Source organism: Phaenicophaeus curvirostris, chromosome 1 (genome assembly GCF_032191515.1).
Source record: "Phaenicophaeus curvirostris isolate KB17595 chromosome 1, BPBGC_Pcur_1.0, whole genome shotgun sequence".
Taxonomy (NCBI): Eukaryota; Metazoa; Chordata; class Aves; order Cuculiformes; family Cuculidae; genus Phaenicophaeus; species Phaenicophaeus curvirostris.
Genome location: NC_091392.1, coordinates 176725267 through 176739528, shown reverse-complemented (window position 1 = coordinate 176739528; position 14262 = coordinate 176725267). Strand labels below are relative to the sequence as shown.

The 14262-nt window shown below is 38.2% G+C and overlaps 1 protein-coding gene across 4 annotated transcripts in view; it reads right to left on the bottom strand.

The window, feature by feature from the left end:
• Positions 1-14262, bottom strand: part of DGKH (diacylglycerol kinase eta) — a 152452-nt gene that overhangs the window by 17428 nt on the left and 120762 nt on the right. For all 4 annotated transcript variants that reach the window (XM_069880709.1, XM_069880728.1, XM_069880719.1 and 1 more), the window contains 8 exons: positions 11729-11863; positions 9810-9927; positions 8809-8919; positions 8570-8666; positions 6468-6575; positions 2933-3046; positions 2513-2647; positions 1502-1668 (listed from right to left, as the gene is read on the bottom strand). In XM_069880709.1, coding sequence (XP_069736810.1) covers positions 1502-1668; positions 2513-2647; positions 2933-3046; positions 6468-6575; positions 8570-8666; positions 8809-8919; positions 9810-9927; positions 11729-11863 — 985 coding nt within the window. The remainder of the gene's footprint in view (positions 1-1501; positions 1669-2512; positions 2648-2932; positions 3047-6467; positions 6576-8569; positions 8667-8808; positions 8920-9809; positions 9928-11728; positions 11864-14262) is intronic.

Sequence of the window (14262 nt, the reverse complement as noted above, 5' to 3'; positions counted from 1 at the left end):
AATAATTAAGAGTGCACAACATCATCAGATGAGAAAACATACAAAGATATGCTTCACAAAACACTTCTAAATAACATAGTCCTTTATTACAAAAGCTGAAATATGAGTAGCACCTCATCTAATATCCAGAACACAGATGACTTATTCTACTAAGACATATTTAATTGTCTTGGAATACAAATACTATGCAAAAATGGTACCAAAAGTGTTTGGGCTACAATTCAAATAAACTATAGAAGAAAACTCTAGCACATTAAAATAACTTACTTGACATTACCTTAAAAACCATTACACATATTTAACAAGGCATGCCCTTCACATGTGACACTAAAATTTGCTGCAGGTTATGGGAGGTCCAGCCATAATTACAACCTCAGAATCACCTCTAGAAGAGTAAAGTTTTTAAGCTAGTCTTGGCTAAACTTCACTTTAGGTAATTTCTAAACTAAATTATTCTTCTATGTGTCCTTAAGTCTCCAGTACAGTATAATAAGAATAGGTAGTTCTTTAATTCCTTTCTTACATCATCAGTGCAACTCAACACATATTCCAAGAAATTATTTTGAAGCTTAAGAGAGTTTGTCATCATGATGAACTGAATACCAGCTTTATAAAATCCACTGGTTTTTTTAAGAAGTGTTTTTCTTAAAAAAAAAAGGGGGGCTTTTGTTTCTGTGAAAATTTAAGTGCCTTCTTTATTAAGATAGCTGCAACTCAGGAAGAACGTAGTACTTGAAAATAAGTAGGGTTGTGTGATCAGTTTTTATACCATCAGCTCGCTATCTCTCAACACATAAAAATTACTTAAGTGTCCAGGGGAACACAGATGAAGATGTTGAGCATTAGGAATTAAACACAAAGCTGCTATGACAATGAATGAATGGACGAATGCAAAAATGTATGAAGATTTTATCTGGTAATTTGGGCTCCTTGAATGTTGGCATGTCAACTGTTTACTTATTTTAAGAAAACTTCTCAGGTTTATTGAAAAGTGCTCATCTTTTTAAAAAATGTAAGTAACAAGGCCTTAAGCAGAAAGATAGTCAAGGGAATTTAAGCAGAAAGAAGTTAGGGGAATTTAAGGACAGACTCATACATCCACACTGTTGACTTCTAAAAGTTTCTTCTTTTTTCATTAAATATATTTTTGCTTTTGCATAAAACAAGAAGTTTCCATCAAAAGCCTCTCTGCAAAGAAGCCTTCCAGTTTTCCATTTGCACTGCCTCTTCAGGAAGTCTTTCTTCACAAGAAAAGAAACCCATAAACATACAAATAAAGTTACAGAAATACATAAGAAAAACATCCATAAACAAGTTGGCCTTAAAAACTAAATTAAATTAAATTAGATTAAATGTTAAAAATAAAATAAGGTTGAATGGCAACTCAACATTAATCAAAACACTGGGCAAATATACACTTCTAAGTCTAGGTAAGCATTTGCATGACTAATTCAGTCTTGGTGTCTGGGTTGCCAGTCCAAACATATTAATTTTATTGTACCTAGTAATAAGTTCTTCTGCAGCTTGTGAGCACAGCTGGATCTGTGCAACTTCGTCTTCTGTAGCCAGCTCAACAGCTTGCTGAGGGTACAAGGGAGAGCGAATGACAGGTTTACAGGAATCATACTTCTGTTTGTCTTCCCAGGACTTCAGGGTGTTTTCAAAGGCCTAATCAAAATGAATTACACATTCAGTTCACAGCATTTGGAGTATTCTTACTCATTTTAAAATTGAAGTTTTTATTTTATATAAATTTGAATTTTAGTTAAAAATAATTTAACAACTTCTTAATTTAATTTTATATAAATAATACAAGCTGCATAAATAATAAAAACACATTTTTTAATAAAACTAAGTATAAAGAACAAGTCATTTTCAAAATCTCACTCTCTATCTCCTCCCAATAAGCGTCTATCAAAACATTAAGAACACAAAGACAGTGACAATACAAGCATTTTGTGTACGATAGCAAGATCCAAATCTGAAACTAATATAGGACTCCAACCTAAAAAGTAATGGGAAAAAGCAACAAATCTACTAAAATAGAGTTCAAATGCCATAAACTCCATCCTAAGTTCAACATCCAGTTAGTGGACAGAGAACTGAGGGGCAGTTACACCTTTCACACAGTAATCCTCTGGGGGGGAAAGGGGGGGGAAGAGGGGAAAGGGGGGGGAAGAGGGGAAAGGGGGGGAAGAGGGAAGAAGGGGAGGTAAGGGTGGAAGGGAAAGAAGAACATATAACGTTGACCATTCTTCTTACTCTCTATTAATAATATAAGAATAGCACTAATAAAACTGAAGCTAACAAAGGCCTGTGTCACTTACAGAAAATAATAATTCTCTACTCAGCTTATAACAGAAATTATATAACTGTGAGTAATTATATGTTATATAAACAGCTATAAAACATTTTTTTGTAAGCACTGTTTAGTTCATGTTAAAACTGAATCAAATTATTACAGAAACCAATGGTAGCAACAGTATCTCATCACACACTTTCTGTAACATACTCTGTCTCGTGTTAGCATCTGAGCTCTGTTTTTATGTATAATCTTAATAACTCCAGGAGGCTGGATCCATGCCTCTCCATCAACTTGCACTGGAACCCCTTCATCACCAAGTATGGTGATCTTTACTGACCGACACTGCAAAAGAACAAACATGTTATTTCACAGAGCAATAAATAGCAATGGAAACGACAGGTCACCTGAAATATGTTGATTACTAGGAGCTGTGGCTTCCCTCAAGGATTGTCTCAAGGATGAAGCACTTTTATACTTCATTCATCATTGAAGACAATTTGTTACGCCTTAGAATTAAAACAATGTCAGAGCTTTATTAATGTATAGGGTGGTGGTCAAGAGCACCGCTACTTGCCAGCATCCAAACTGCTGCCAACCATGTCGCCTGCTTTCAAGTATGTAACAAACCTGAGCTATCCTGTGGTGCTGAAGTTTGATGACTCTTGAAACTGCCATCTGCATGCTGCCAAATACTGCAACAACTTCTAAGATTTTATCATCAAACGACGGTGCCCCAAATATCTGAAAGGAAAAGAAAATATTTCAGGTTTGATGGTAAATTGAGTGCTTAGATTGCATGTTCAATAAAACACAGATGCATTTACAGTTCATTTTCAACATTTAAATGTTGTAACTTATTTACTGTAGAATAACTATATTGTCTTTCATAAGTCATAGGAGATACCGTAGACAGTAGGCAAATATTATTTTAAAATAGCAATGCTAATAGCATTTAAAAGATCTGAATGCTGAGGTGTATCCTTATATAAGAAGGATGGCATGTTTCAGCATGCAAACTAAGAAATGTTTTTCAAGGCAAGACAAAAGGCTAATTCAAATCTCTGCTTGGTTCTTGAGGTTAGGAGAAGTAATGGTGTCTTTTTTTCTCTAAGTGCTTATCTTTTTGTATTATGAATTGTTTGGAAACCAGCATCTGAGTCCATGCTTGGCTTTGTTACACACAGCTGTCATACTGAAGAGGATGTAATTATCCACTGTATATATGAAAACGGCTTTTCTATGGAACAAACTTCTTGATTTCCAGCCAAGATGTTGAATTTCCATGAGCTTCTACAAAGAACACAAAGTCTCATGTATGCCGCTTCCACCTGGTGTCGTCCAGGGGAATTCAGCCACACCATAGGACAAGTCTTAAGCTGGTGTTCAGCTGGGTCTGGCAGGAGGTACCGTACCAAGGTCATTTGAAGCTTGACCATTTCATCTGGATAAGCAACAGGGAGCAGTGAGGGAGAGACGTTACCAGGAGAGATCACTCCAGTAAGAGTTTAAAGGGTAGAGAGATCATCGCTCTGAGTGCTACTCAGACTATGCCAATTGGCACCATGGGCAGAGTAAGCTGCACCAGTGACACCTGAGAGATGATTTTCTGGAGGTGAAAAATAAGATGGTGCAGATCTGGGGCCATGTAATCCAGATAGAGTCTGCAGCAATATCTCAGGGAGGGGCAGGATGGGGAAGAGGCAGCAGGACCCTCACCCTATCAAGCTGGTGGGAGCCTTTACCCACTGCAGTGAGCAGTGGCTTTGGCTGGAAGGCTAAGGAGGGCTTCTCAAGGAAATGGCTGCATAGTAGAGCTGCCATAGTTGAGCGCCCCATCCAGGTGGCAACTGCCTTCAGAGTATCCCAGGATACCAGACAGGACTTGAGCAGATCAGTGTCAAAGTACAAAAATACAATTTTACTGGGTCTAGACTATCGAAGCAAAAGATTTTTCTATCTGAATTTTTCTATTTATTTTCTATTCTATGCCTCTCACCACAATAAAGATGTTGAGGCTCTGGAGCGAGTCCAGAGAAGAGCAAAGAGGCTGGTGAGTGGGCTGGAGAACAGGCCTTATGAGGAGCGGCTGAGAGAGCTGGGGTCGTTTAGCCTGGAGAAGAGGAGGCTGAGGGGAGACCTCATTGCTCTCTATAACTACCAGAAAGGAGGTTGTAGAGAGGAGGGAGCTGGCCTCTTCTCCCAAGTGACAGGGTAAAGGATGAGAGGGAATGGCCTCAAGCTCCACCAGGGGAAGTTTAGGTTGGACATTAGGAAAAAGTTTTTCATGGAAAGGGTCATTGGGCACTGGAACAGGCTGCCCAGGGAGGTGGTTGAATCACCTTCCCTGGAGGTGTTTAAGGGACGGGTGGACGAGGCACTGAGGCGCATGGTTTAGTATTTGATAGGAATGGTTGGACTCGATGATCCAGTGGGTCTTTTCCAACCTGGTGATTCTATGATTCTATTTATCATGGGTGTGAGAACATCTTCAAAAGCGCAAAGACAGTGATTCTCTCATTCCAAGGTCAAAAAAGTATGTAAAGTCCTTGATCCAGCTTTAACAAGTACAACTGACATCTACAGCATGAGTTCAGCAGAGATTAAGAAAAAGTTGTAGTTTGAAAATATCATTTACTTTGCAATTCCATCCTACCAAAAGGATGTGCAAACTACAACCCAGTTTTCTGTGTGTATCCATCAGTAAAACATACCCGTACTGAAAACCAAACTTTTTTTTTTTTTTAAATAAAGCCAAGCAAATCTCTGTGGATAAACATTCAAGGTCAAGTTTTCAGCCTGTACCTCAAAACACATGTCTAAAACAGCCCAGCTCAACTTGCTCAGCATTTGGCTGTCCTGCATGGCTCACTGATAACATGCTCAGGAATGGTCGTATCTGTCAAGGTAACATTTTTCTTCTGTCCAGATCAGCAGACCCAGCAGCACATCAGACCACCATCACCACCTCTGAGGATCAGTCACTCAAGATGCATTAAAGAAGTGAATTATGCTCCTAACTCTGCCCGGAACAAACACTTCACTTTGCTGGCACATCTGATCACCAGAAGACTATCAGTAAAACTGCTCCAAGACACACATATTTACTGTATACCAGTAAGACAGCTAGGAGAGATCTTCTTTGTCAGTGAGGTCACCCAGGGAGAAAAACAAACTCCTGAACAGGAGCTGAAGAGATATTAGAGACGCTTTTGAGCTACGAATATGGTATATATAAAAATTATGATATCCATAGCCAAATATAAACTGCCACCCTCTGACATATGCAAAAAATAAGAACAGGACATTGCAATGTTTAAATATTTTTTGTGAATTTTACATGTATATAAGCAAAATAAGCAAAGGAGGATAACTCACAAAAGAACAAAATAATTTTGGCAAAAGTCTGGGATCACCTATGTTATAAGTCGCAAGCTAATTTGCAAGTACAGTCTTAGGTGATTCAGACCTCACAATAAATCAGGACATGCAGAATTAGGATAATCTGCTGGTAATTACTATCGTTGCACTGCACATGAAGGGAAAGGCAGCAGTAAGATGGCTGCATACTTTTCTTAGGAAAATCATATATGTGAGAAAGAAGGGAAAAATTGTACCTTAGAATAGAAGCTCACTGAAAAGAATATTGAAACTGTCACTGTCACCATTATATTTACAGTTACTAAATGCATCGGTCCTCATTTTCTGAACCACTGGCCCTTAGTCCAAAGATTTTTGAAGAACGAGAGGAAAATTGACATATAAAGCATTAGTGATTTGCCCTAGAATACAGCAAAATGGAGAAATCTATGCTTTCAGAAATCTTATTTACAGAAGTTGGTAAAACAGCATTTACAGAAACTGTCTCCGTTTATAAAATTAATTTCTAAAAATATTATCTTATAGAGCCATTTTTTAAAGAACCATTAAGTCCTATTGTGAACATTTTGGTGGAGCGGACACAACAGAAAGCAACAGTGAAAAACTATGGGACATATTTTCAATGAAACGTTCAAATACAAGACAACACAGTTAAAACTCAAACAGTCTCCCTGAATAAGAGTTGCTAACTATATGCTACTACTATTAAAGTTAAATGAGAAGAGCAGTTCATAGTATTTATTGCTGGTTTCACCCACATTACTTATCTTTTAACGTTACTCACATCATCTTCTTTGGTTCCACCCCAGAAATTAGTCCCACCAGCATAACTGGGAATGTTTAGCACAGCTATGCCCTGCAGACTTGGAAGGGGGATGTACTGCCCGTCACACTGTAATGGATAAAAGCTCATTCAGTATATAAATAATGCGATAAAAGTAAAGAGGTATTTTTAATACAAGAAGTTTCAACAGAGCTGGCACGGGAGACACAGTCATCTATAGGTTAGACACAATCCTATTCCACCCATGCTCTGAAGCAGCTCTAATGCAAATTTCTTCTTATCAATTTTTGTAAAGGTGAAAAAATATAAAGCAGGGGAGTTCCATGACTTTTCAAAGAAACATTTTCAAATTTCACATTTTGTTGAGTCCATTATGCAGGGGGAAAAAAAAGTAAAAAAAATTCCAAGAATATTTCTGGCAAAGCCAGAAACATATAGTTAAATATAAGTGTTATTAGCACTTGTATACTTGCCTGCTTTCTTGTAAAAATAAACTCACTCTCCTCCTAAAAGCTCAAAAGCAAATCTAGGACTGACCCCACAGTTGTTACCCTGGCCGTGTCCAGGAGCTGTTGGTTTTGCAGGTAAAAGGTCACTTCTATAACCAAACATTTGTTCCTTCTTTCTTACCAAGTCTTTATCATCCAAAACCCATAAGCAACTCCAAGTTCTACTCAACATGATCATGGGATGACGTAGATCAATCTCACCCTACTTATGGCCGAGACTAAATTTACAGATTTCAGCGAAATCAGCCTTGACTGACAGCATTGCGTGAGCCCAATGACCTAAACCTTTTAACTGGGAGTCAGAAGTGCAGTCCTATTGCAGTGTCATAAGTGTGGATTTGAAGCAAGTTGGAAATATAAGGTCAGAAATCTTGGATTCAAGTGTTATTTTACAAGGAAATTCATGATCCCTAAAGTTACCTTTAACGAAGATTGCTAGATGATCACAATTTACCATAGAAGGATATAAAAATTATACAAATGAAATAGAAATCCTCAGGAATTTTACCAGGAGAAAGAAATGCAAAATTATTTCTAGAATGTGCTTAGTGCTCTATTTTTATGATTTAATCTCATAAACAAGTCAGAATTTAACATTTTAATCAAAATGTGACAGTATCCAAAATATGCTGTAACATTAATAGATGCTGCACAGCCATTTGTATTATAGTAGAGGTCTGCCTCCAATTCCTGAAACTGATATTTTTAATTTTCCAATGCCATGCACCTCATCACACGTTTTTGCATAAAGATAATATTATGCGAGGCAATACTAAATATGAAATTTCTACTTGCTGGTTTACTTCCAGAAATATTCAAAAATAATTACAGAAAGGTCAAATTTGAATGTCTTATTGAATCTTATTTGAATCTTATTCAAAACGTCCTTAAATTAGAATTCTATCTGCAGCACACATAATGTTCTTTCCTGCCATTATATTTGCGAACTGCTGCATAATTCCTTGATAATTACTCAATCCTTAGATAACAGCAACCTGCTGCTAGCAGGCAAAATCCTCCTAAATCTCAGAGGAGTGAGAAAGAGTTTCAGTAACTTATTCTTTCAACTTAAAAAGATATCTTCATATTAATATCACGAACTTCCATATGAAATACTCAGCATGAAGTAAAAAGAGAAATTATGCATGTTCTCTGTCAAAATCCAGCCTTGATATTCTTTGGATGAAAATGACTGTAATAATCCCATAGTCTTTGATAATAATTTATATCTCCTTTAAATTCCAAGCATGATGAAGAAAACTTAGATTTGATCTTAGATGACAAAAAATACACACTTAGATACTGTACACTTCATTGGTTGTTGCTGTGGTAATACCTTCCTTCTTTTGTGACACCTGCTAGAGAAAGAATCTCTCTTCTTTTATCAGGAATTTTTGTCTAAGATCATCTTTGTGCCCTCTCTGCCTGTGTAGTCAAGCTTTCAGATAGCTTAAAACTAACCTGAAGGATTAAGACTCCATTATCTCTTTTTGTCTGTTTAGTGTATATCCATTTCTGTTACGGTCCCTAAAATCTGGGCTCCCCCTTTAACACAGTGAACATTACAAAACATTATCTATACAAGAAATGTACCTCAAGCTGAACTTTTTGTTCTAAGTTCTTGTAAGTTCTCTGCAGTAGCTCTTTTGTGCCAAGAACTCCATACCACATCATGTTTTTCGTCCGACTTCTGAAGAGGTAGAACAAGATTCACATATTGAAATACACACATTTTTATGCCTTGTATTATAATGAGGAAAAAATACAACTAAATAGACAAGGAAAGCAAAGCAACAGAGATCTCTTGGCTCTGTCACTGACAATTATATTACCTGCACTTTTCAGGATGCTCCTCTCGCTTATTATTAAATTCTAGTGAAATTTTTGCATCTAACCCAATTCCAAAGTAGTTGTTCATGACACATTTTTCTGAATATCCCTCCCTGTTGGAAGAAAAGAGATAATTAGGTATACATTTGTACAGCACCCAGACGCACACAGCTTTGACCAAGATTGTGATTGGTCTCAGAACAGATAAATCAACCAACAGACCTCAAGAAATGTTTCCTCTGAATCGCCCAAGGAAACCCAACAACAGCCAAAGAAACAGATTAGCTGCTAGCTCCTTTGCAAGGGCAAGTTAATTCCCACAGGGCAAAGAAGAAACTGTACCACACCCCCATCGAACACTATCTCCCCACCATACTCAAAAATAACAGCGGGATATGAGGAAAGAGCTGCCCTGGGCATGGCTCTGAGACAGCAGCACCACACCAGGCCAGGTATCCAGGATGCATTTAGGCATGCTGGTGCTAGATATTTGGCTGATGCTGCTGGCACAACAGTGCTTTGTTTTAGGGGAGCCATACCCAAAACCCAGATACTATCCATAAGTCTCTGCCAATGCTACACCCAGTTCTGGGAAGCAGTGACAGTTTAGACACAATTTTCACCTCATTGCTCAGGTCTGTAGGCGGACATTCTTATTCCTCCACCATGAAGCACCCAGACCTGCTTCAATATCTTACTGGTGGGCTGATCTTGTGGTCTGACCAGTATATAGGGTTGGAAAACCAAGCTCTGAAGAACTGCTGGGCAAGGGGTAAGTGAGCAATTGCCTCCTTATATTTCCACTGCTGCAACTCTCACTCTACTCTACCCACGTATAAAGTGGCACAATCCAACCAGTTTTCAGACCTTGAGGTCTACTGTCAAATGACAGCTAAACAGAATTTCATAGCGAAAAAGAAATGATTACAAAAAAGTAAAGAAAAAGCTTAAGAAAAGCAAACTAAAGCAGAACAGTAAATTTGGAAGAAAAATACTTTCTTACAGTGAATCTGGATCCGGGTCAATAAACGGCGTAGCACCAAATGGATCGATGTTTGCTAGCAACATTTTGCTAATAATTGAACTTCCTGCAATAGAAGCAGCTAGACCAGCCCTCAAACCTGATTAAAAAAAAATAAACAAAACCAGAAGGAAATATAAAAAAAAATTTGCATTTGATAAACAGAGAAACATATATTGTCATAATATATGGCATGTACTGTGAGACGAAATATTAATCAAACCCATAAAGGGAATGATTGTGCTTCCATCTCAATTTTTACCTATATTGGTTATTTTTTCAGGTTTCTGGCTCTTTTGAGCAGAAAGGCAGCAATGCTGCAGTGCAGTGGCTGACTCGTCAAGTATCACCAGAGAGAAAGAAACAAAGAAAATTCAGGATTTCAGGCCAACACACACCGGCTGGCATAGTAATCAAATGGGTGACCTAATAACCCAAAAGACTACTAGAGGTTTTATTCATTTTAATCTTCACCTCCAAACCACTCGTGACTTTCCTTTGGTCCTTTCCTTTGAAAATATTTCTAAAGAATACCCTCACCTTTTTTACAACTGGAAGAGCCATAGCTAAACTAAATTTGTGGAAAGGTCACAGCCTCGCCAAGCCTAAGTTGACTAACATCAAAGTCACTCCACAGAACACTGTGTAATGCATGTAAACAAAGAAAAGTAGTTTCTAAAAGCTTCCACTTAAATTGACCTAAAGAAAAATGGAAGCTCAGTTCCATTATGTTTCAACTATACTAAGGAATGTTAATTAAAACAGTGCCTTACTGGTGCCTCCTAGTGTTCGTTACATTTGAATAACAGATTGTTTTTCAATCGTTTTTACTGGACAGCAGTTTTGTGTAGTTTCAGTTACCCGTTTTCTAAGAGGTATCTTCAGGCACCTCTCTGAGAGTTGAATTTTACACAGCTCTGCCCTTCTGCCCCTTCACAGCCTCCCCTGATCAGGATGAATGATAGAAGGATGCGTGGGTAACAGGTGGATGAAAAATGGGATATGACTTGGCAACACACGCTCGCATTCCAGAAAGCCAACTGTAAACTGGGCTGCATCAAAAGAAGTGTGGTCAGCAGGTTGAGGGAGGTGCCCCTCTGCTCTCCTCTGCTGAGACCATCTGGAGTTCTGCACCCAGCTCTGGGGTCCTCAGCACAAGAAAAACATAGATGTGTGGGAACAGGTCCAGAGGAGAGCCACAAAAATAGTCAGAGGGATGGAACACCTGATGCAGGAAGAAAGGCTGAGGCAGTAGGGATCGTTCAGCTTGGAGAAGAGAGAGGTCCAGGGAGAATTTACTGTGGCCTTTCAAAAAATGGAGCGGGGTTATAAGAAAGACTGAGAGACTTTTTACCAGGGCCTGTAGGGACAGGACAAGTGGCAACAGTTCTAAACTGAAAGAGGGGAGATTTACATTGGACATAAGGAAGAAATTTTTTACGATGAGGGTGGTGAGACATTGGCACAGGTTGCCCTGAGAAGTTGTGGATACCACATAATTGGAGGTGTTCAAGGTCAGGTTGGAAAGGTCTTTGCGCAACCTGATCTAGTGGACAACATCTGTGCACAGGGCAGAGGGCTGGACTAGATGATCTTTAGATGATCCTTCCAACTCAAACCACTCTGGGACTCTATGATTCTAAGATCCTGAATTTCACTTTTCATCTTCCAGAATCAAAGGCAACGCTTCTTCTACACCTGGTGTTGTGCCAAACGAGCAGAAATCTTCTACATAATTCTGCATTTCCTACTACATGACAGAACACAAAGATGTGTGTATCAGTTCAAACAAATTCAGGGCTTTTGGCATGAAGTAAAACTTGTTATTTCATGGCAAGCAGGGGAACAGAAGGCAATATTAAAGTAGTGTAAGGAACAGCAGATTTCAAAATCATAATTACCTGGGCAGATAATCCTTGTGTTAAGCACTGGGAGGTTTTCCTTGCTTGCAGCCAAAGCTGGAGCAGAGAAGGAGCCTGTCTGAGAATGGATACCTCGGCTTGTACGTCGATCTGGAGATCTTGGAGCTGTTTTAGCTATGCAGAAAAAGTAAAAATAAGAGTATTAATTAGACCTATTATGACATTAGAAAATACGTAGTTTTTAAAGCCCTGGAAATATTTCAAAAGTATAAATTTAATCTGTTACCATTCCATGACAAATATCCTTCCCCCTCACACCATAGTTTTTGTTCCAAATACAGAGAAGAAAACTCAGAAACAGATCAAGTGACAAGAACAAATTAAAATGAACAAGTGTGCATGGCACTCAACGTGACAACCCCCCAACTTATACTTTAAGCTACTAGCAAAAATTTAATTATATGCACCTTAAAATGCAGTAGTATTTAATGCTCTAGTAAGCTTATGATAAACATGTTAATGAAGTAATACAAACCTAAAGTTAAATTCAATGTATATTTACCTATAAATATACCGATATTATACAGTTCATTATTATTTGTAATATTTTAATATGGATACCTCCTGTAACCCACAGACCATGGAAATACCTGATCAACAGCCATGATATTGGCTTCAAGAAGCTAAAATGGACACCCTGCCTGCTTCAGGTTTTTGAAAACCTCAGACAAAACTCATGACATCTTTATCTACAGTCAACCCAAAAACTGCAAGGGAAGGGAATACTGTGTTCAGACATTCTTGTCTTCTCCAGTTAGGAAGCCCATGAGAGAGATCAGTTGGAGACCAGTTTACCATCACCTTGTCTTTTGCACATAAAAAAACAGTAGTTCTCCCCAAAAGTGAAATAACTAACTTGTTAAAATTCTTCAGGAGATCATAGCATCATAGAATCACCAGGTTGGAAGAGACCCACAGATGGATCAAAAAAACTTCTGACAGATAGCAAAGTTTAGTAGCTGATCAAATTGTTGGTGGTAAAGGCAGGTAATGGCTCAGCAAAAAGAAGGAAAAAAAACCAAGGGTAAGGAGGAGATGTCCACAAAGAGGCACTGGTATCTCAGTCAGGCCTGTAATCCCTGGGACTGCCTCTGGAGGAGAGGCAGGGTAGGCTTTTCAGAGGGTGGATCTAAGGTGCTGTATTATACTTTCTTGACAAAACTGGTTTTGTGCAGGCTGAGAGAATATGCCTGTGCCTGGTGGTTTAGCCAGGGAAGTTAATCTTTGTGAAATTCAGCCCCGTCAGACTCAGCCAAAAATAGGTGCCCCAGGGAAGAAAGTTTAGGCATTACTGAATGCTTTGCTATATCATTTCCATGTGCATGTAAGAAAGCTTTTGCACACCAGATGATCACAGACATTTCTTGGCTACTTCTGCTCCAAATTATCTCACATGTCAAACTACTTCAGCTTAGGACAACTTGAACGCTGACCATCTGAAGAAGCTCAGAACAAAACATGAAACGATTTCGAAGTGATCCTACGTATTCCTCTCAAAATCTAAGAAAATATTCAGCAAAACCAGAATGATTAGGACTAGCACCAAGAAAGCAGAAGAGAAATGCCACCATGAATGTGGTGGGAAGGATAAAAGAATCCCCTTTTTTGTGGCAGAAGGAGAACAGATCAGTTCACATCAATCGTGATAACTTAGCCTGAGAGTAATGTGGGTGTACTGCCTGAAGACATTAATGGAAAGAACGTGCAGACTGGGAAAAATCTAGAGACAACGGTAATAACAGGAACAAAGGATTAGAAATTGTGTTCAAATCATTTCAGGCCAGGAAATGAAACGGCAAATTCTTCACCCTCTTCTACCTCAGCATTAAGATCCACCTTTCTGGATGACTTGCTTAAGTCAAACAGAAATTATTAGATACAGGACAGGGATAAATGGGTGAAAGTTTCCTGCCTGTTTTATATGAAATGTCTGATCAAGTGGACTAAAAGCTCCTTCTGACTTTAACATCTGTATAACAGCCTTAGAAATTATCACAGAATGTTATAGTATTGTAGGATAGCAATATGACACAATGATTTGTACCTGTGCACAACAAAACATTGTAGTATAAAGTTAAAAATGAAAATAAATAAAACCAGCAAGTGATATCTAATGAGAGCTATTAAATATTTAGATGAAGTTAAATAACATATGGAAAAATATTATCTTCATCAAATGATCAAGAACTTCGAAGGGTAAAATACAATATTCTGAACAAAATTAACATTCATTTTTCATAATGCTACTGAAAAATTCACAATGCTATTCACTCAGTCTGTTCTCTCTGTACTTTGGAACAAGGCAGTTATATCAAATAGGAAAATCAACAGACCAGCTGCTCTTTATTTGACAGATGACAGTCATGGGGATAACTCCAAAAACGATACACTTTTGTCGTTTGTGCTCTGATAAAAACAACAGAGCCCTAACGAGTAAAACTGATGTCTCATTGCAGATAATTGAATTCATGTTTCATGCTTTGTCCCTAAACACTTGTCTTCCACTGACAGCA